This window comes from Myotis brandtii, unplaced genomic scaffold (genome assembly GCF_000412655.1).
Source record: "Myotis brandtii unplaced genomic scaffold, ASM41265v1 scaffold411, whole genome shotgun sequence".
Classification (NCBI taxonomy): domain Eukaryota; kingdom Metazoa; phylum Chordata; class Mammalia; order Chiroptera; family Vespertilionidae; genus Myotis; species Myotis brandtii.
In genome coordinates this window covers 871,811-889,409 of record NW_005365804.1, presented here as the reverse complement: position 1 = coordinate 889,409, position 17,599 = coordinate 871,811, and the positions used below count along the sequence as shown (strand labels likewise).

The 17,599-nt window shown below is 47.5% G+C and overlaps 1 protein-coding gene across 1 annotated transcript in view; it reads right to left on the bottom strand.

Annotated features, from left to right (window-relative positions):
* Positions 1-3,558: 3,558 nt before the first annotated feature.
* CSNK2A2 (casein kinase 2, alpha prime polypeptide) overlaps positions 3,559-17,599 on the bottom strand; it is a 35,101-nt gene continuing 21,060 nt past the window's right edge. Inside the window, exons 5-12 of the mRNA XM_014545515.1 lie at positions 14,756-14,758; positions 14,555-14,638; positions 13,668-13,778; positions 13,116-13,217; positions 12,499-12,599; positions 11,553-11,701; positions 9,518-9,611; positions 3,559-3,987 (exon numbers count right to left, since the gene is read on the bottom strand). Of these exons, the coding sequence (XP_014401001.1) occupies positions 9,535-9,611; positions 11,553-11,701; positions 12,499-12,599; positions 13,116-13,217; positions 13,668-13,778; positions 14,555-14,638; positions 14,756-14,758 (627 nt within the window). The 3' untranslated portion in view covers positions 3,559-3,987; positions 9,518-9,534. The remainder of the gene's footprint in view (positions 3,988-9,517; positions 9,612-11,552; positions 11,702-12,498; positions 12,600-13,115; positions 13,218-13,667; positions 13,779-14,554; positions 14,639-14,755; positions 14,759-17,599) is intronic.

The window sequence follows — 17,599 nt, the reverse complement described above, 5'->3', positions numbered from 1 at the left end:
TAACCCCTTGCGTTTTTAATTAATCCAGCATCGATCAAAGATTAAGCCAGTGTTCATATTTATATACAAAACCACCTAGTTTGTAGTGATAACAAGATTTCTAAATCGATTTCAAAGACACGAGACAAATGAGATTTTTCAATGTACAACTTTAATAACTGAGATATTATGTAAAACACCAGCAACTATAAGAATCCTATTCAGTGCACAAAAGCCCTGGTCAGATGCTACAACCCAGTGGACAGCGTCTGTTCATGTCCATCCAAACCCAGAAACTCGGAGCACCCGGCCTCTGAGACACGGGACTTGATACACACTGTAAGGCCAAGTTTATTCTTTACCCCTCCTTGCTGATGGGGATGGGGAGAACAGCAATGGCTGGGGCGTTCAGCTGGCAGATGGAGGACCCCCGAATCCAGTGGCTGTACCCCAGCACCACCAGCCTTGACAACACCAAGTAAAGGAGCCAGTGGTGGGCAGAGGAGGCTCCTTCGATTGTGAGAGTGAAGCTCAAATGGGACTTGGTTGGGCCCTTGCACATTATTGTTATGTTAAAATTGATTTTTAAACTTACAGTAAAATGCACTCTTTTTGGTGTGTAGTTTTGACGAAGGCACCGAGTCATGTAACCATTGCCGTGTGCAGGATGCGGAACAGCTCCATCACCCCCCAAATTCTCCCATGCTACCCCTTCGTAACCAGACCCTTTCCCCTCCTCCAACGCCCCCTGCACCCCTGGTGACCATGTGTCTGTTCTCTATCCCTACTGTTCTGCCTAGAACGTAATATAGACCGGATCATTCAGTAGGTAGACTTTTGAGTCTGGCTTCTTAGCACAATGCGTTTGAAATGCACATTATTTTCACAGTTTGTGGAGAATTCCGCAAAGGGTTGCTCATCCATTCCACCGCTCAGCCCCCAAAGGCCAGGGGTGTTTGAACAAGTTGGCCGGCCCTCCGCATGCTTACTTTTGAAGGCTTCTCCACAGCATTTCAAACGCATTCAAAGGCAGCCATTTTCTATATTCAAGATAACCCTTTTCTGTAACCTTGAAAAGATCTTGAGAATTTGCTTTTGAAATTATTTGATTTTGTGATTGTCCGACTCTTCACTAATTATCATGAGAAAAATACTTTTTTAAGCAAATATTGAATCTAACCATTAATGAAGTTCACAGGACTGGAAAGACATTTAATCACGTTTATATTTATCTTGCAACTTTCTTATGTTAGAGCCAACACTGGTTTTTTTGGGGTCGAAAACTTTTCTGTAGGCCCCTGGGAAGTCTTAGGCCCTGAGCGCCATGCCCCTAAACTGACAGAACCCCACAAGATTCCACCACTAAAGGCATCACGGTCCCAGCCCACACCAGTGAGAGAAGGGATGGAAGACTGCTTTCTCTGAATCATAACAATGCCCCTTCTTAAAAAAACAAAATCATATGGCACAGGAGTTCAAGTTTTTTAAGAGTTTATCTCACAAACATACATACTGTGTAAAAAAAAAATGTATGTGCAAATGTGTTCATCACAGCAATACTGACTGGTAATAGTCCTGATAAGAGTCTATCAGTAAGCGATGGCTTCCGCTCTGGTACATCACATAATGGGAAACTATGCAGGCACGAAAAGGGGTGAGGTAGGTCTATATGTGCTCACAGTAGGAATTTCACAATTAAGTAAAAATGTAAGTTGCAGAAAAAGAATGTAGAGTCTGATTACATTTCTGTAAAAATAAAAGTCACTGTCGTTTTGAAATGTTAGTAAATGCAGAGGAAACAAACTGGAAGGTACATGCCAAACTTCACCGTGGTTACCACGTTTCTGTATGCCGGTGCATGTGGGTGGGGAGAGGCTTTCGTTAGGTACTTTGCTGTAACATGACGTTTTTACCATGAGCATGTATTACTTTGAAAATCGAGAAAATTCAGTATTACTTCAAACAACCCAGACACAAGCAGGACGACTGAAAGATGTGACTTGATGTTCTGAATTTCTGAGCACATCATGGATGGGCAGTAGACTGCTCTTGAGTTAGCAGGTTCCTTGTCCATTTTTTCATGGCCAAAACCACTAAAAACAAAACCAAAAAAAACCCTCCTCTTTCCCCTTCTTTCTACAACCCCTCTCCCATCGAGCACATCCACAAAAAACAAGATTCTCTTGGTTGAGAAGTTTCTGGAAAACAAGATGTTCACACCGAGAAGGGAAATTGGAGGACGAAGCTAGAGTTCAAGTTCTGCATGGCATCTAAAGAACTCCCAAGCCAACGACCGTGTATCTGCTCCGAAGAGACCCTTCCTCCTGGCAGCAGCCCTGCAACCCCGCCGTCAGCACGGCGGTAACATGCTATGTAGAGAGACATGCACACACGAAGCACCACGTCCACAGGAGTTCCAGGGACATGCTCATGGCAAGGAGGTCTTGAGATGCTGTCCCGGAGACCTGGGAGACCAACCGAAATTTGCAGAACTGTAAGTCCAAAAGGGCCTCGTGAGAGAGACCGCTTGAGGACCCCAGGCCGGTGTTGGAGCTGGAAAGTATTAAGTCCATCCATTCGGTGCCCCGTTGGCCTCAGTCCGCGGGCGGTGGGCCTGCGGGCCTCACTCGCTGGTGTCCAGCAGCACGCACGGTCTTGAGCTCCCACACCCGAGGAACTGCTTGGATACGACAGAAGCTGGCCCAGGGGACGCTGTGACCCTGTGATGGCAGAAGGGCCTCTTTGCTTCCCCCCCATAATTGCTTCAAAAACTGTGAGTGTCCACACCTGGATTGCCAGTCACCTGTTCCGGGAAAGCAGCAAAGACCGGAGAGAGGATGTTGTGCGGACCACATGGCCTTTGTGGAGAACGGGTGTTGGGGTCTGCCTGTCGCTTCTGCTCTCTATAGGCAGTGGGAGGGCACAGGCCACCGCCAGACACCAGGCTGTGACACAGCTGTCCTAGGAGGGGAGGACTGAGGGAGCCAGGGAAGGCTCGTTTGTAAAACAGGTTGAGTTTGTTCCCTGGATAAATACAGCCAGTGCTTCCACGCCATCCTATTGATGCGACCAGAAACAGCCCCGGGATGGGGACCTGAGAGCCCGGGCCCTGCCCTGCCTCAGGACAGCAGCCTCCATCCTCCAAGGTAAGGTGCTATTTTAGAAGGGAGCTTGGGGAGAGGGAACAGGATTGGGAGGTGGGATAAATATGGAGACAGAAGCAAAGGGAACCCAAAGGGCTAAGGCACCTTCCTGACTTCACCCGAAGTGGCACGCCTACATCACGGTCCTTGCTTTGCAAGGACCAGTCGAGGGAGGCCAAATGCGTGTTTGAGGCAAAGCCTGGCTTTCTGGGCTCACAAGTCTCCTTGAATCCGCTGCCTCTTTCCCAGGGGGAGCTCAGCACCCCTCCTCGACTTCCCGTCCCTGTAGAGAGCATCCTGAGCTCCTGCCTCTCCACCTCTGGGACTTCCCCTGTCCTCTGGCCAGAACCTGCCACCGATGCTCTTCTGTGTCACTCAGCCGTCTGGCCATGGGTCTCTGTGAATGGCCCCTTCCATACTGAAAACTCTCCATACATTTCTTTTAAAACCTTTTATTCAATAATATATACTTTTAAAATTATAATATGTAACTGCCCATCATGCCATATAAGCCCCCGCGCCCCCGCTGCGGAGTCTGTGGTCTGCTGGAAACCAGGCGGCCACGGGACCGTCCAGGGGCGCAGGGGAGCAACAGTAACCAACAACCATTTGCATACCCTTCACATTTCCCATGCTTTCTGGGTCAGGAGGAAGTCAACCGGAAGCCAAAGGCGTGGGAACCTTTTACATTCGGAAGTGAGGTTTGATATACGGTGGTGGGCTGCCCTTCGGTTGGTCTAGTTCGTGCTCGCCAAACCCGCCACCGTTTGTGTCTGCTCACGGCATGTGATCTCTCTACACACGTTAAGACGTTTGATTTGGTTCTTGTTCTGCTTATGGAAAAGTGAGAGGAACCGCAACAGACCTGGGGAAAGAGATGGGAGGAGGGGAAAGACGCATTAATCAATCTGACCGGGAGTGAGGACAGGCCTCCCTTGTCCGTGGCTTCCTCCTGGAGGGGGCCGGGAAGTGTGTGCAAGCCTGCCTTGCCTGTGCCACTTTGCGGGAAACCTAGGGAGACCATGAAATCGGGTTTGGAGTGGTACCCTTTCCAAACTTGCTCTTCTGATCACCATCAAGAGGCAGCCTTTGCACGGCCTTGTGCGAGAGCAAGGGGAAAGTTCTGGACACCATGGGGGTGACCAAGTCTCTTCCCCGCCTCTCAGGTCCGGGACGCTGACCGTCCTGTGGGAACCTGGCCACAAGTTGCGCAGGCCACCTCTGGAGCCCCATCAGATCTGACCCACGTCACTGAAGACAGCGTGGGACTAAGAGTTAGAGGACTGACTGTATTTCTCTGGGGAACTGGCTCATACAGGGGTGAGCAAAGTAGGTTCACAGCTGTTCGTATGGAAAAAGACATGCAGGTTAGGATTATTACAAGAGCTTTATCAACTCAAAAGAACAGCACAATGGCAGTGTGCTCACAGCTGCAAGCCTGCTTTTGCCCGCCCTGTGTTTACTCTCCCCTGAAAGCGTGGCCTGAACACCGTTCCTCCTCCCATGTCCAGCGCAGTGGGGTGGGAGGCGAGATGCCAGCAGCAGAATTCTAAGAGTCTCAGAACGGTACCTCAGCCCCGAGGGGAAGGACTGCGCACCTGGGCGGCGGTCACAGGAACATCGGTCCGTGAACTCTTGGGGTAAAGATCTCTACTGCTCAGTATTTGAGAGGCCGCGTGGTGCATACGGGTAAGAAATTAGTTTGCCTTTCAGCGCTTCAGAAACTGATTTCCAAGCATCCAACTCCACAGAGGGACCAGTCGGGGAGAAAAAGAACATTAATTAAAGACACCACTGTCTGCCAAACAACAGCACATGCCCGCGAGTGCTGCAAGGAACGGGGTGGGGAGACGTTCCTAAACGCAGAGCACTGCCACGAAGGCTCAAGTTGGGGGAGAAAACAGGCCAGCCCCAAGAAGCAGGTGTCTGAGGGGTGCAGTTCAGAAGCAAGAACCAAGAACCAGCAATAGGTCCCCTCGCCGACACGCCTCCCGCTGTCTTCACACCGAGCGGATTACTGCCACCACCACATACATCTCTGCAGTTCCAGGGTGACCCCACCTCTCCCCTGAGACAGAAAACACAAGCTTAAGGTCCGCAGAGCAGGGGCTTGTCGCCCTCTGGGGAAGGCGGGTGACCAACATCTTTATTTAGGCAAAACAGGATTTCCCAGGGCTTTTTTCTTCCCGCTAAGGGCAGCAGCACAGAAATCGTGCATCAGCATCCAGTGATGCACCGAGGGGGCCACCACTGTGTCTGACGTGGTCATCTGTAAGGATCGCCGCCAGGGGGCGCTGCTTTTTGGCAAACGGAAGGCGCGTCGGCTCCAGGGGTCTTGATTTACCCAAGCTTTACACGGGGTGCCAAGTTCCTGTCCCCACCTCTCAGTCACCATTCACAGCACGAAAAGCCAGCAAGTGAAAAAACGGTTAATTTATTGAGTCAATGAAAGTTGGTTTTTTAAAAACAATCCTCAATACATGTAGTTCAGGAATTAAGTATCACATTTGTAGCACATGGTTGAGTCTCCACACAAAAGTCCGCCCACCTGCACAGCCCCATCGCCTCACCTCACGGCCTGCGTGGGGCCGTGTTCATCAACACATCCATGTAGCTCAGAAGCACATGCCATCGCTGGTTTTCTCAGCTGGTGTTTCCCCACCACCTCCCCTCCCCGTTCCCGTCTTAGAGTTCAGCTCGCTGACAAACTTTGGCTTCCTGTGTGCTCATGTGGACCCAGCTTTTGCTTTTAAAAGGGTTTCTATCTCCGTGACTCCGCCAGGTTGTTACCCACTCCTGTTCAACGGTAGGAGGGGAGTTTGCTTTCCCCGTGGGTGCTCATGCAGTAATGCAGGTTTCTAAACAAACCATTTCCTCTGACCTGGCATTACAGGAAATATTAACTGGGCTCTTAGATCCACTTCAGTACATATACAAAAACTCCTCCAATTGTTGCTTGTGTCCCAAAGTAATTTTGCTCCCATCCTCAGCCACGCAGCACCTGGGAGAACCTGTCCTTTCCCTGAGTAGGCCCAGGCTGAGCCCACGCCAGCTCGCTGGGACTCAGCATCTGCCTGGGGAGCACCTTGTGGTCCCACTGGCACCAATCCAGGGGGAGTGCCCGCCTCAGGGTGCACCCAGAACATGACCTTTGTGCCCCCAGGTCCTCTCCCCTCAGGAGTCACATTCCCTCTTTCGACTGTTACTGGTTCAGCTTCTCCTTTAACAGCCGGCTGGCCCGGCCTCTCCCAGCCCCAAGGATCCCCAGCTCTGCCATCTCCTCTAATGAATCCGTCTGAGCACCTTCCTCTTTGCAAGGGGAAACATCTGCTTTGAGCCTCGTGAGCACCGATGTGCTAGAGGGTCTGTGAGGAGACCCAGCGAGTGAGTACCGGTTAAGTGCCCACAGAACTGGCCTCGGCACGCACCTCACTGTGAGGAGGCCCACGAATGCTTGGTCTGCACTATACATGTGACGGCTGCTCCCGCCCAGCCCCCTACCACAGGGACGGGAGGGGACAGGAGCAGGCCAGCTGATATGACCCAGGGGAGAGTGAACTGCAAGTGAACCACAGGTGAAAAGATTGATCGGCAGTTCTGCCCTCCCCGCGGCCGCCTCAGCTGGAGGAACCCCTGCAGCCCTGCTCGCGCGGGCCAGACTGTGCTACCCGCCTGTACATGGCACAGGAGCCATTTTCCTCACCGCACCACATCTATGTTCTTAAACACAGGCAGTACCTGAGATGACAGTGTAACACTACCCTGTTCCCCACATTTTTTTTGCTTTTCTTTAGGAAATAATAAGTCCTTATCATAGGCACTTTTAACCTGTTATAAGGTAATGAAGCAAACAAAATATCAAATGAAAATTACTGAGATGAATTAAGAAATATAGCTAACTGAAAAGGATAGGGGGTGGGTAGATCTACCATAGCTTAGTCTAAATATTAGACACTCTCTCACACACACGCACACACACTCACCCCTCTTTCTCAGAACTCTCCGAGACCACCTCCTAACCCGGGGACATGCTCTCAAATACCAGCGGAGCCAGGTCCATGTGGACACACCATGGTTTGGGCATAGGTTAAGAGAAAAGGTCTGGACTGGACTCACTTCAGTTTGGGAAAGAAAACAACCTACAGTGGCGGCAGCCAGCAAGCTGGTCGAGGCCAGATGAGAAAGGAGTGGGCGCTTTAAACTCCGTTCTGCCACATGTCTAAGGCATGAAGACAGGTAAAGGACAGGTGGGAGCAAAGGAAACTGTGTGCATAAAGAAAGCAATGCTCCTGTCCAAGCGGCAGCTGCAGAGCCAGGGCAGGCAGGTGAGCGTCTGCACCTACCGAGTCACGAGCAAAGGAGAGAGAGGACAAGTGACCCGCCGGCTCTGCTCCAGATGCTGTCCTGCCTCTGGGGCCCCACTGGTCACTACCTCACCAAGCCCTCCTCTCGGCTCCCGGCCTGGTCCAAACAGGCAACTTAAAGGTGTGGGAGGAGAGCGTGGGGACGAAGGGGCGGGGCAGGAAAGACACACAGTGGCACATCTCCCTGATAAATAAACAGCTCCGTGTTGCCTCAGAGGGCACGTGAGAAGGCGTCTGACAATCCCAGAGTTTTACTGCCTGACACGGTGATCTAGGTTCAGCCAAGAGCTCGTGCCTTGTCTTTCATTTTCAGACAGAACAAATGCAGACATTAATACACAGAATGTGCAATGCAGGCAGGTAGTATATGTATGAGAACCTTAGCGGAATTCATTTCCTGGCTTTGGGATCTTATTTTTTAATCTGTAAGCTCAACTCTATAAATAAGAGTTTTATTTGTATTTCAAGTTCCCACCAACCAAATGACAAAAATAGAATCTACATTTAGAGATAGGACCTGCTACCAATACCAATATGATTTTATTGGAATATGGAATGTAAACAGATGCTTTCAAACAAACAATCTACCCTTATAAAAACGTATGGCATTATTAAATAGTTAATAAAGAAACCCTAATGTGACGTGGTGGCAGACCCCTCGAGCTCCAGCCTAGCTGTGCGAGTCCCCATAGCTGTGGCGCGGCTCTGCAGCTGGGGGGCGGGGACTGCTTGCAAATCATGTTAATGTCAAGTCCCCCAAATGAAATCAGCACTATTTTTACTTTTTAAAACAAAATCTAGCTTCCTTTGCTAACGTGAAGGCTGGCACATGGATCCCAGGCTTTGCTACTCACTCCGGGAACTCCACTTCCTCCCCCAAGACCCTCGCCGCCTGGGCTGTGGGTGGCCCTGCCCACGTACCTGCAGGCGAGAGGGGCTTGTCATTGCCATCACATTCACGTATTACCCATCAGAGCTTAGAAATGCAGAGTACCCTGATTACAGCGGGGAATTACTTCTCACGGGGATAAAAAGAGGCAAAAAGGGGGTGGGATGGGGATATATATTTTTTTCTTCGCCCAATAGGTCATTCCTGAATAAATTCTCATAGAACCTTTTTCCTCCCTCTCCCCCCTGACCTGTCTAAAGACCGACTTCCCAGCTTTAGTTATGGTTGTGAACAAAACGTCTTTGTTTCAGAGATGCGTTAAAATAGGTGCACACACAGGGATGTGCTGGGAAATGGTGAGGCTTCCTTACAAGGCTGAAAAAAAAAAAAAAAAAAGCTACACAAAAAAAAAAATAGCAACAAGATTTTATGGTTAGGCAAATCAACAAAGGTTACAGTGAGCTCCAAGTTATGCACTTAGCATCTAACTTCTGAAGAGACGATGGACCTGCTCGTGGCATCACATTTAAAGTGATGACGTCTGCTGACACCCAAGGGGACTCATGAGAGTGACTGCAGTTTGCTCCCAAATTAATAGGCTTAGAGGAAACTGCAGGGCTGAGGTACATTTCCTAGAGAGCTCATGTCATAAAAAAATACATAAAACATGAATTTGTAAAAGAGTTAAAAAAAAATACTGTCGCTGTTTTAATATCTCCTGTTCGTAAGTGAGGCTGGTGTGTCAGTACAGGCTGCTGACGTGTGGCTAAAACTCGAGCCTGAATCTCACCCAAGGAAACCTGGACCACAGTGGAATAGACAGGAAGTCAGATATTCAGAGCGGGTGGTCTCCTGTGAAACACAGGTGAGTGTACAACTCCGAGTCTCCCATCTCCCGTGCATTCCACAGGGAGAGGCCCCTCAGATCCTGAACTAGGGGCAGCGTCTCGCTTGCTGCCGGAGCGTCAGCGCCCTGGAGACTAGGACTGGGGAGTTTCTTTCTTTTTGACAAACTTTTAGGTCTTTACTCTTCTTTGCGTTTAGAAGGAATGACTAGAATTTCTTTGAATCACACTGGAGTTTTCCTTCAAGGTTTGTGTTGTGTTGCTTGGTTTTATTGGCAAGCATCAATGCCGCATTACCCGTCGCTTTCCAGTCTTCACCGGGCCGCCGTGAGACCACTGGAAAGTACAGCGTTGTCCGCACAGGGCTGGGACTGCTCCTTCACCACGGGGTCTGCAAGGCAAAGGGCCAGGTCAGCAAGGCTGGGCGGGGAGGGAGGGAACATCACACCGAGCCCCGCCTTCCACAGTGAGCCAGAGAGGACACACTGCCGGGAAAGGCGGGACCAGGAGGGCGGGGGAAATGGCAGCATATGGTTATAGAAGAACCAGGTACTGAAAAATGATCAGGGTGAGCACTCATACTTCCTCAGAGTCAAGTTCAATGACTCAGACTCACAAAGAGCGGCACAGACACTCATCTCCCACTGCTCAAATTTCTACTCACTTTCTTATGTGCTATTTTCCTTGAATACTAATATCATACCCAACCCCCAATTTCTTCAATGCATGCACAATAATAGGCACTTCAGAGAAAAGGGTGAATGAAAAGAGCCATTAGAAGACCTAACCAGCCGAAACCGGTTTGGCTCAGTGGATAGAGCATCGGCCTGCAGACTGAAAGGTCCCAGGTTCGATTCCGGTCAAGGGCATGTACCCGGGTTGCGGGCACATCCCCAGTAGGAGATGTGCAGGAGGCAGCTGATCGATGTTTCTCTCTCATCGATGTTTCTAACTCTATCTCTCTCCCTTCCTTTCTGTAAAAAAAATCAATAAAATATATTAAAAAAAAAAAAAAGACCTAACCATTTTGCCCAGTCGGTATGGCTCAGTGGTTCATGTCGACCTATGAACCAGGAAGTCACCGTTTGATTCCCAGTCAGGGCACATGCCTGGGTTGCAGGCTGGATCCCCAGTGTGGGGTGTGCAGGAGGCAGCCGATCAATGATTCTCTCTCATCATTGATGTCTCTATCTCTCTCTCCCTTCCTCTCTGAAATCAATAAAAATATATATTTTTTAAAAATAAAAAATTTTAAAATACACACAACACACACACACACACACACACACACACATTTAGATGACCTAACCATTTTAAGCAATAGTAGCTAAAAATTTTTTTTAAAATAGAAGCATGAGTATTCAGAAAAGTAGACAGATCATGAATTACATATTGTAAACATCAGTGCTCTGAATTCCATCAACTCAAAGGGTAGAAATAGATTTCTGTGCCCTGGACCACTGAAGGGTGAGACCTTTCAAATTTGCTATCTTCTAATGCTTATGGGCCAATAGGTTCCAAGACCAAAGAGCGATGTCAACTTCAGGCACGTTTCAGTTAATTGCAGAGGGGAAAAAGAAGGAAAGATGGCAATTAGTCAAGCAACAGATAGGCTGAAAGTGTTGGTCGACTCACATAGTGAATTGCGACAGGTAGCTTAACCTCCCTTATTCTCAGTCTCTGACCGGCCTAACCCACCCCACACTGCTGAGAATGAAGTGTGAGACGTGCCTTATCAGTGCAGAGAACTGCACACATGCAGAACAACAAGCAACCACATAAATGGAATTTATACACATCCTCTTAATCAATAATTCAGATAGAATTTTAGTGACGTCTTTTCATACCTGCTTTCCTTTCTGCAAATTCTTTTTATTTATTTAACTTATTTCCTTTAAAATATACTAATAGTTACATTACTTTCAACTAATTACTTGTTTTTCTGTGTGCTGGGGGTGTGTGTGTGATATCTTTGATTAGTTTCCAAGAAAAAAGTATATATTTGAAAACTTGTGATCTACCAACTCAGCCACTGGGAAGGGTCTAACACAGTGCTCGCCAACCTTTCGGACCTCGTGGACCAATAGTGGTCCGTGGACTACCGATTGGTAACCGCTGGTCTAACAGACCAGACTCAAGGGAGCTACGAGCAAATACCTCCGGGATCAAGAAGCAGACCTGCCAAGTTGTCTCAATGGTCTAGAACTAATGAGGCCGAATTCCAACGGCATTAATTCAAATACCTAGAATTCCCTTGACCAGCCTCAAAGATAAAGGGTGCAAGAACTTTTCCTTTAAAAAGGGGGCCTCTGCAAAGCGCCTGGAGACTCACAGAAGTACGGGTGCTCCATGGCCTCTTTGGCAGTCAGTCTCTGCTGATGGTCGTATCGCAGAAGTTTGTCCAGAAGATCTAGGGCCTCGGGGCTGACGAGGTGTCTGTTCTCGCTATGTATAAAGTTTTCCCAGCGTTTCCGTGAATGTCTGTGAAGAAAAGGGGAGCATTAGCGTTCTGAAACGAAGTTCAACAAGATCCGTATGTAGTGGGGCCAAAACCAACAAAATCAGAGAGTACGGCACTCGTTACAAGCTCCTTAAATCTCATTCTGGCTACCTGCCCCGCCCCTACAGCTATGATCCCAGCCAGTGCACTTGCTAACATCTGTACGATCCTCAAACAAAACAGTGCTCCATGACTGATGAATTCATTAGACGTTTACATCTGATTTGGATGTAAAAGATTTAGATGGCTTTAGTCAATTCTGGGCGAGGCACAGAGGTGACTGAAAAATTGTTATTGCTCAGTCATTATATTTAGAGCTGCTGGCCTTAGAAACATGGGTTTCATAAAATACTATTTGAAAAATTTCAACACATTTTCAACTCTATCTGAAAATAGGCTTTAAAATTACCTCATAAATAATCCATTACAGAGAACAAAAGAAATGGTTTCTTATTCAAAGAATCACAAATTTCTAAGATTTTTCCATTAAAATAAGCATATGTTAAGCCAGAAAACGTTTTTTCTGTAACATTATAATTTTCTATTGATAAGCAGGCTATCTCTTAGAAAAGTAAAACTATTAGAAGACACATGTAAACAATGCCCAAATATCTCAAGATAAGTTAAGAAATGCATGGGGGGCGGGGGAGGGTAGTAGAAGGCTACTTGATTTTGATACAATTAGAAAGGGGAAGAGCTTTGGACAGTGATTTCGCCAACCTTTCCCCTTCTGCAGGGGGTGAGTTAACACCCCTCCCCTCCTCTCCCTCTTACTTACTGTCCCAGGATATCGTTGAAGTGCGGGTCTAGGTCTATGTGATACTTCTTCAGATACCCATACAGCTCATCTGTCCCCAGGACCTTGGCAATGCGAACAAGCTGAAACACAAACAAACTGACCAAATCACCGCGCACAGAACTCCCTGCACGCCCGTGAGGACGCTGTGACAAGGAACCAGACTTTCCACCCACGACTTCCCCAGGGACCAGGTACAGACCCAAGCCTGGGCAGACGGGCAGCAGACCCAAGGACACGAACACACATGAATGAAGGTTTCCAAAATGCCTTTGAAAGGATAATGCAACTTACTACAGGAATCATCTAGAAGCTGACGATTCTGGGGACATCAAATTTAGTGACTACAATCTAGTTTTATTAGGTAAGGAGGTGCCTGACTGCACAGGCTCACTTTGAAGTTGGGCATAAGATAAGCGTCATCTATCTTTGGAGACCTGGTAACAGCAGGCAAATTTTGTGAAATCCTTCACCCTGAAGAAAAGCGTGTATGAGGACACTGAGAGAGGATCAGTAGCTCAAGGACAGCACCCTATCAAGGGATGCTATTTTCTTGGCATCTGCCCCCAAATGGATATGAGCCAGATGGTGTCACTCACCTGGTCATAGTTGTCCTGTCCGTGGAAGAAGGGTTCCTTTCGAAAGATCATGCTCGCTAACATACAGCCCAAACTCCACATGTCCAAGCTATAATCATACATCTGAGGAAATAAGGACAAGCAGTCAGTCACAGGTGCTCCATTTTCCTGAGCCAAAAAAAAAAAAAAAAAAGGTAGCTGCGGAAAATCAGCAATGATCATTCTGGGATGGAACAAAGACCAGGCTTTGAATGTATCCAAACTGACTGAACAAAAACCAAGAAGCCCGGCCAGGTGGCTGAGCGTTGACCTATGAACCAGGAGGTCACGGTTTGATTCCCTGTCAAGGCACATGCCTGGGTTGCAGACTCAATCCCCAATAGTAGACTTGCAGGAGGCAGCCAATCAATGACTCTCTGTCATCATTGATGTTTCTATTTCTCTCTCCCTCTCCCTTCCTCTCTGAAATCAATAAAAATATATTTTAAACAACAACAACAAAAAAACAGGAAAAAGGAAAAGCCCTTAAGGAAACACAAAAAGAGCCCAGCAGTACTCCGCTAACCACTTTACCTGGTAGTCCACAAGGAGCTCTGGTCCCTTGAAGTACCTGGAGGCCACGCGGACATTGTACTCCTGAGCAGGATGGTAGAACTCTGCCAGACCCCAGTCTATCAGTCGCAGCTACAAATACGACAGAAATAAAACATGTGAAAGGAGCGTTTCTAGATGCCTGTGCCTTAGAACAGGGCCACACCACAGGAAATGGTAATTATTTGGCCTTATGAAAAAATGTTAGCAAGTGCACTGGCAAAAAAATTATACTTTCAGTAACTGCATAAGAGGTCATTTCTGAGCACGGCACTCAGAATCGTATTTGCTTTCTTTTTTAAAATTTAAATTATCCTGGCTTATTCTCTTGAGATCAATAGAGCTTAAGCTTCTCTCTGGCTCCATACAACCTGTATGTGCAGCACATCCCCCATCATCAACAGCTTTCATTATAAGCTGTAGTTGTAACAGAAAGGGTGGAGGTACATGCCCCATTCCAGGACTGAGGCACTGCTCTAGCTTCTCATTATCTACTAGGTGATTCATTTACTCAACAATCAGGGACGACCAGCATTGGGCATTGAAAATAAGAGGAATCGATTATATTTTTAAGGCCAGGCAGATTGGTCTGAGGGGTCGTGAAGCAGTAGAAACCATCAGCTGCAGTTTCTTTCTTGAGGCCCCCCCAGAAAACCATGACGACAATAAACAAGTGAGTACAGTCAGGCTCGGCTATGTTCCTTGTGTACTACACGTATGCAAAGTAGGAACCCACACCGGGAGACTGGGAAATAACAGTATCACCAGTCTGCCAATAGCACGGGTCTCCAGAAACCACCTAAGTCCTGGCCAGGGGTTGGTCTACACCTTCCAATGGAAGGCTGGCGGCTGCCTAGCTGGTATGGTACCTTTTTCTGTTGGTGATCTATCATGACATTGTGAGGTTTCACATCCCTGTGCATGATTCCCTTGCTGTGGCAGTAATCCAGAGCCTATTAGGTAAGAAAGCACAGAGAAAGGTAAGCAAACCCTCTACCACCCCCACATGGCAATCATATTCGCATTTGCTTGACAGCTTGACTTGGATAGTCTCCCCAGGGGCAGCTTACTGTCTGTAACAAAAGAGAAGAAACAGGCCTCAGGAGGTAGCCCTTGCTCTCTGCAAACCACGCTGGCAGCTGGTAGAAGGCTAAAGAGGCAACGTCAAGGTTTTGACGGCGGTTTCTTAAAATGGGGGAAATGAGCCCTGGCCAGTTTGACTCAGTGGTAAGAGTATCAACCTGTGCATTGAAGGGTCAAAGGTTCAATTCCTGCATGTACCTGGATTGCAGGTTCCATGTTTCTTTCTTTCTTTCTTTCTTTCTCTCTTTCTCTGTCTCTGTCTCTGTCTCTCTCTCTCCTTCCCCACCACACTAATCAATGGGAAAAATACCCTTGGGTGAGGATTAACAAACAAACATACAAAAATTCCTCTCCTACTTGCAGCTAGCCACCTGGGTTTAGAAATCATACATTCATCTGTTCTGATTTTATGTGTTTAAAATCAGACCTGGGAACCTCACCGGAGTCACCTCTCATAAAGGTTCAATGACACACAAGAGTCCACGTGGACATGAAGCATGACACCCAAATATATTTTTCAGCGTGGCTTGTTTTCTAAGTGTCTTATGGGGGTTTTCTAGGTTAACACACATTCTAATATTAGTATTACTCTTAAAAGCAATCCCTGAGTCAGCTGGTCTTTAAGAATTATGATTATAGCCCGGCAGGTGTGGCTCAGTGGTTGAGCGTCAACCTATGAATCAGGTCATGGTTTGATTCCCCGTCAGGGCACATGCCCAGGTTGTGGTCATGATCCCCAGTGGGGGTGTGCAGGAGGCAGCTGATCAATGATTCTCTCATCATTGATGTTTCTCTCTCTCCCTTTCCCTTCCTCTCAAACTTGCCTTCACTCAATCCCCACTCCCCTCTGCCCTCTACTCCTCCTCCCATGCTCTGTTCCCAACCACTAATCTGCTATCTTTTGCTATGGTCTATCTGCCCTTTAGACATTCATAAAACAATACAATATACAGTACTCCGTCTTCATTCACTCAGATGTTTCTGAGATTCACCCATACGCTTTTCTTCTGGCTGAGCAGTATTCCACTGTGTGACTGTACCAGCTGGTGGACAGTGGGTGGTTCCCACTTTTTGGCTCTTATGAATTTGCTGCTTAAGTTCATGTACAAGTCTTTGAGGTGACACAAGCTTTCATTTCTCTTGGGTGGATTCCTGAAGGTGGAAGTGCTGGATTGCATGTAGGTTTTACATTAAACTTTCAACAAATCTGCCCTAGTTGTTTTCCAAAGTAGCTGCACCATTTTACATCACATCCCCATCAGCAACGCGTGAGGGTCCCAGTTCCTCTACATCCTCCCCACACTTGTCCTTGTCCACCTTTCTGATTATGGCCGTTCTCGTAGGTCTGCAGTGGCATCTCACTGCAGTTTTGATTTGTATTTCCCTCATGAGTGATCAAGTTGAACATCTTTCCTTGTGCTTGTCAGCCTTTATCTTCTTTGGACAAATGTTGACTCAAATCTTTCATCCATTTTTTATTTGGGCTGTTCTTGTTTTATTTATTTAGTTAGTTTCCCCGTGTCCCGGCGCTTGAGGATAGAACCGGCGGACTGGAAACCATTGGCACTGGAGACGTGCTGCCGAGGGGGCAGGAGCCCCTACCCTCTGCCTCCCTACATTACGGGGACTGGGACCGCACGCCAGACCCCGCCAAGAAGAGGAGGGTTGTTTTTGTTTTAAATTAAAAAAAGAAAAGTGCTGCCAGGATTAATGTTCTTCCCCTTCCAAGAAAAAAATGACAGTGCTCATATTTGACATTTGTGTGATGGACTCTTATGACTGGAAAAATGGAAAGGGCTTGGTGTCATTCCTGATGGGTGATGGGATGTGTGTTATTTTTCATGCCACAGTTTGTGAATTGTAAATGCGGTTTCCTATTTGTCGTAACTGGGCAGAAATTTTTTTAAAATTCAATAAAAATACAAATGTTTAAGCAACTAAAAAAAAAAGTTTTTGCTCCTGAACCTCCCTTTTCTTACACAATGTAACTATTTTCATGAATTTCAATCGTAGGCCCTTTAGCTTGTCTTAAAAAGCACCTGAAGCCTGCCTGAGGCCCGTAATATCCTCCTTGAGTGATACTGACAGCAACCCAGCATCGCAGGGTGCCTACTCTGTGCTTGGCACTGAGGGCTCTTGGAGTTTTCCATGGGACAAGATGAGGGTTTCTCAACCTCGGTACTGCTGACATTTTGGACCAGATAATTCTTCGTTACGGGGAGCTGCCCCGCACACTGTAGGGTGTCAGGCAGAATCCCCACTACATACCAGGTTACAATAGCACCCCTCCAATTGTGAAAACCAAAGACAGTTACAGACTGCCAAATGACCTGGGTACGAAGCGGACCTGACTGAGAACCACTGGCCTAGACTAGCAAGGGCACTGTACCAGGCATCCTTGTGTGGGAGGGAAGCCAGAAGCCAGGTATAAACCAATTTCCCTTTCCCTAGACACAAAAGAGTCTACAGTGTCCGATGCTTTTTATATGAAGGTCAAAAACAGGCAAAACTAAACTGTGGTGATTGCCCTGGAAAGGTAGCTCACTTGGTTAAAGAATCATCCCAATACAGCAAGGTTGTGGGCTCCATCTCCGGTCAGGGCACACACAAGAATCAATCAATGAATGCATAAATAGGTGGAACAACAAAAATTGATTTTACCTGCCCCTCTCCTCTCTCTCTCGAAAAATAACTAAAAATGAAAATAAAAACAAAACTATAGCCGAAACCGGTTTGGCTCAGTGGATAGAGCGTCGGCCTGAGGACTGAAAGGTCCCAGGTTCGATTCCGGTCAAGGGCATGTACCTTGGTTGCGGGCATATCCCCAGTAG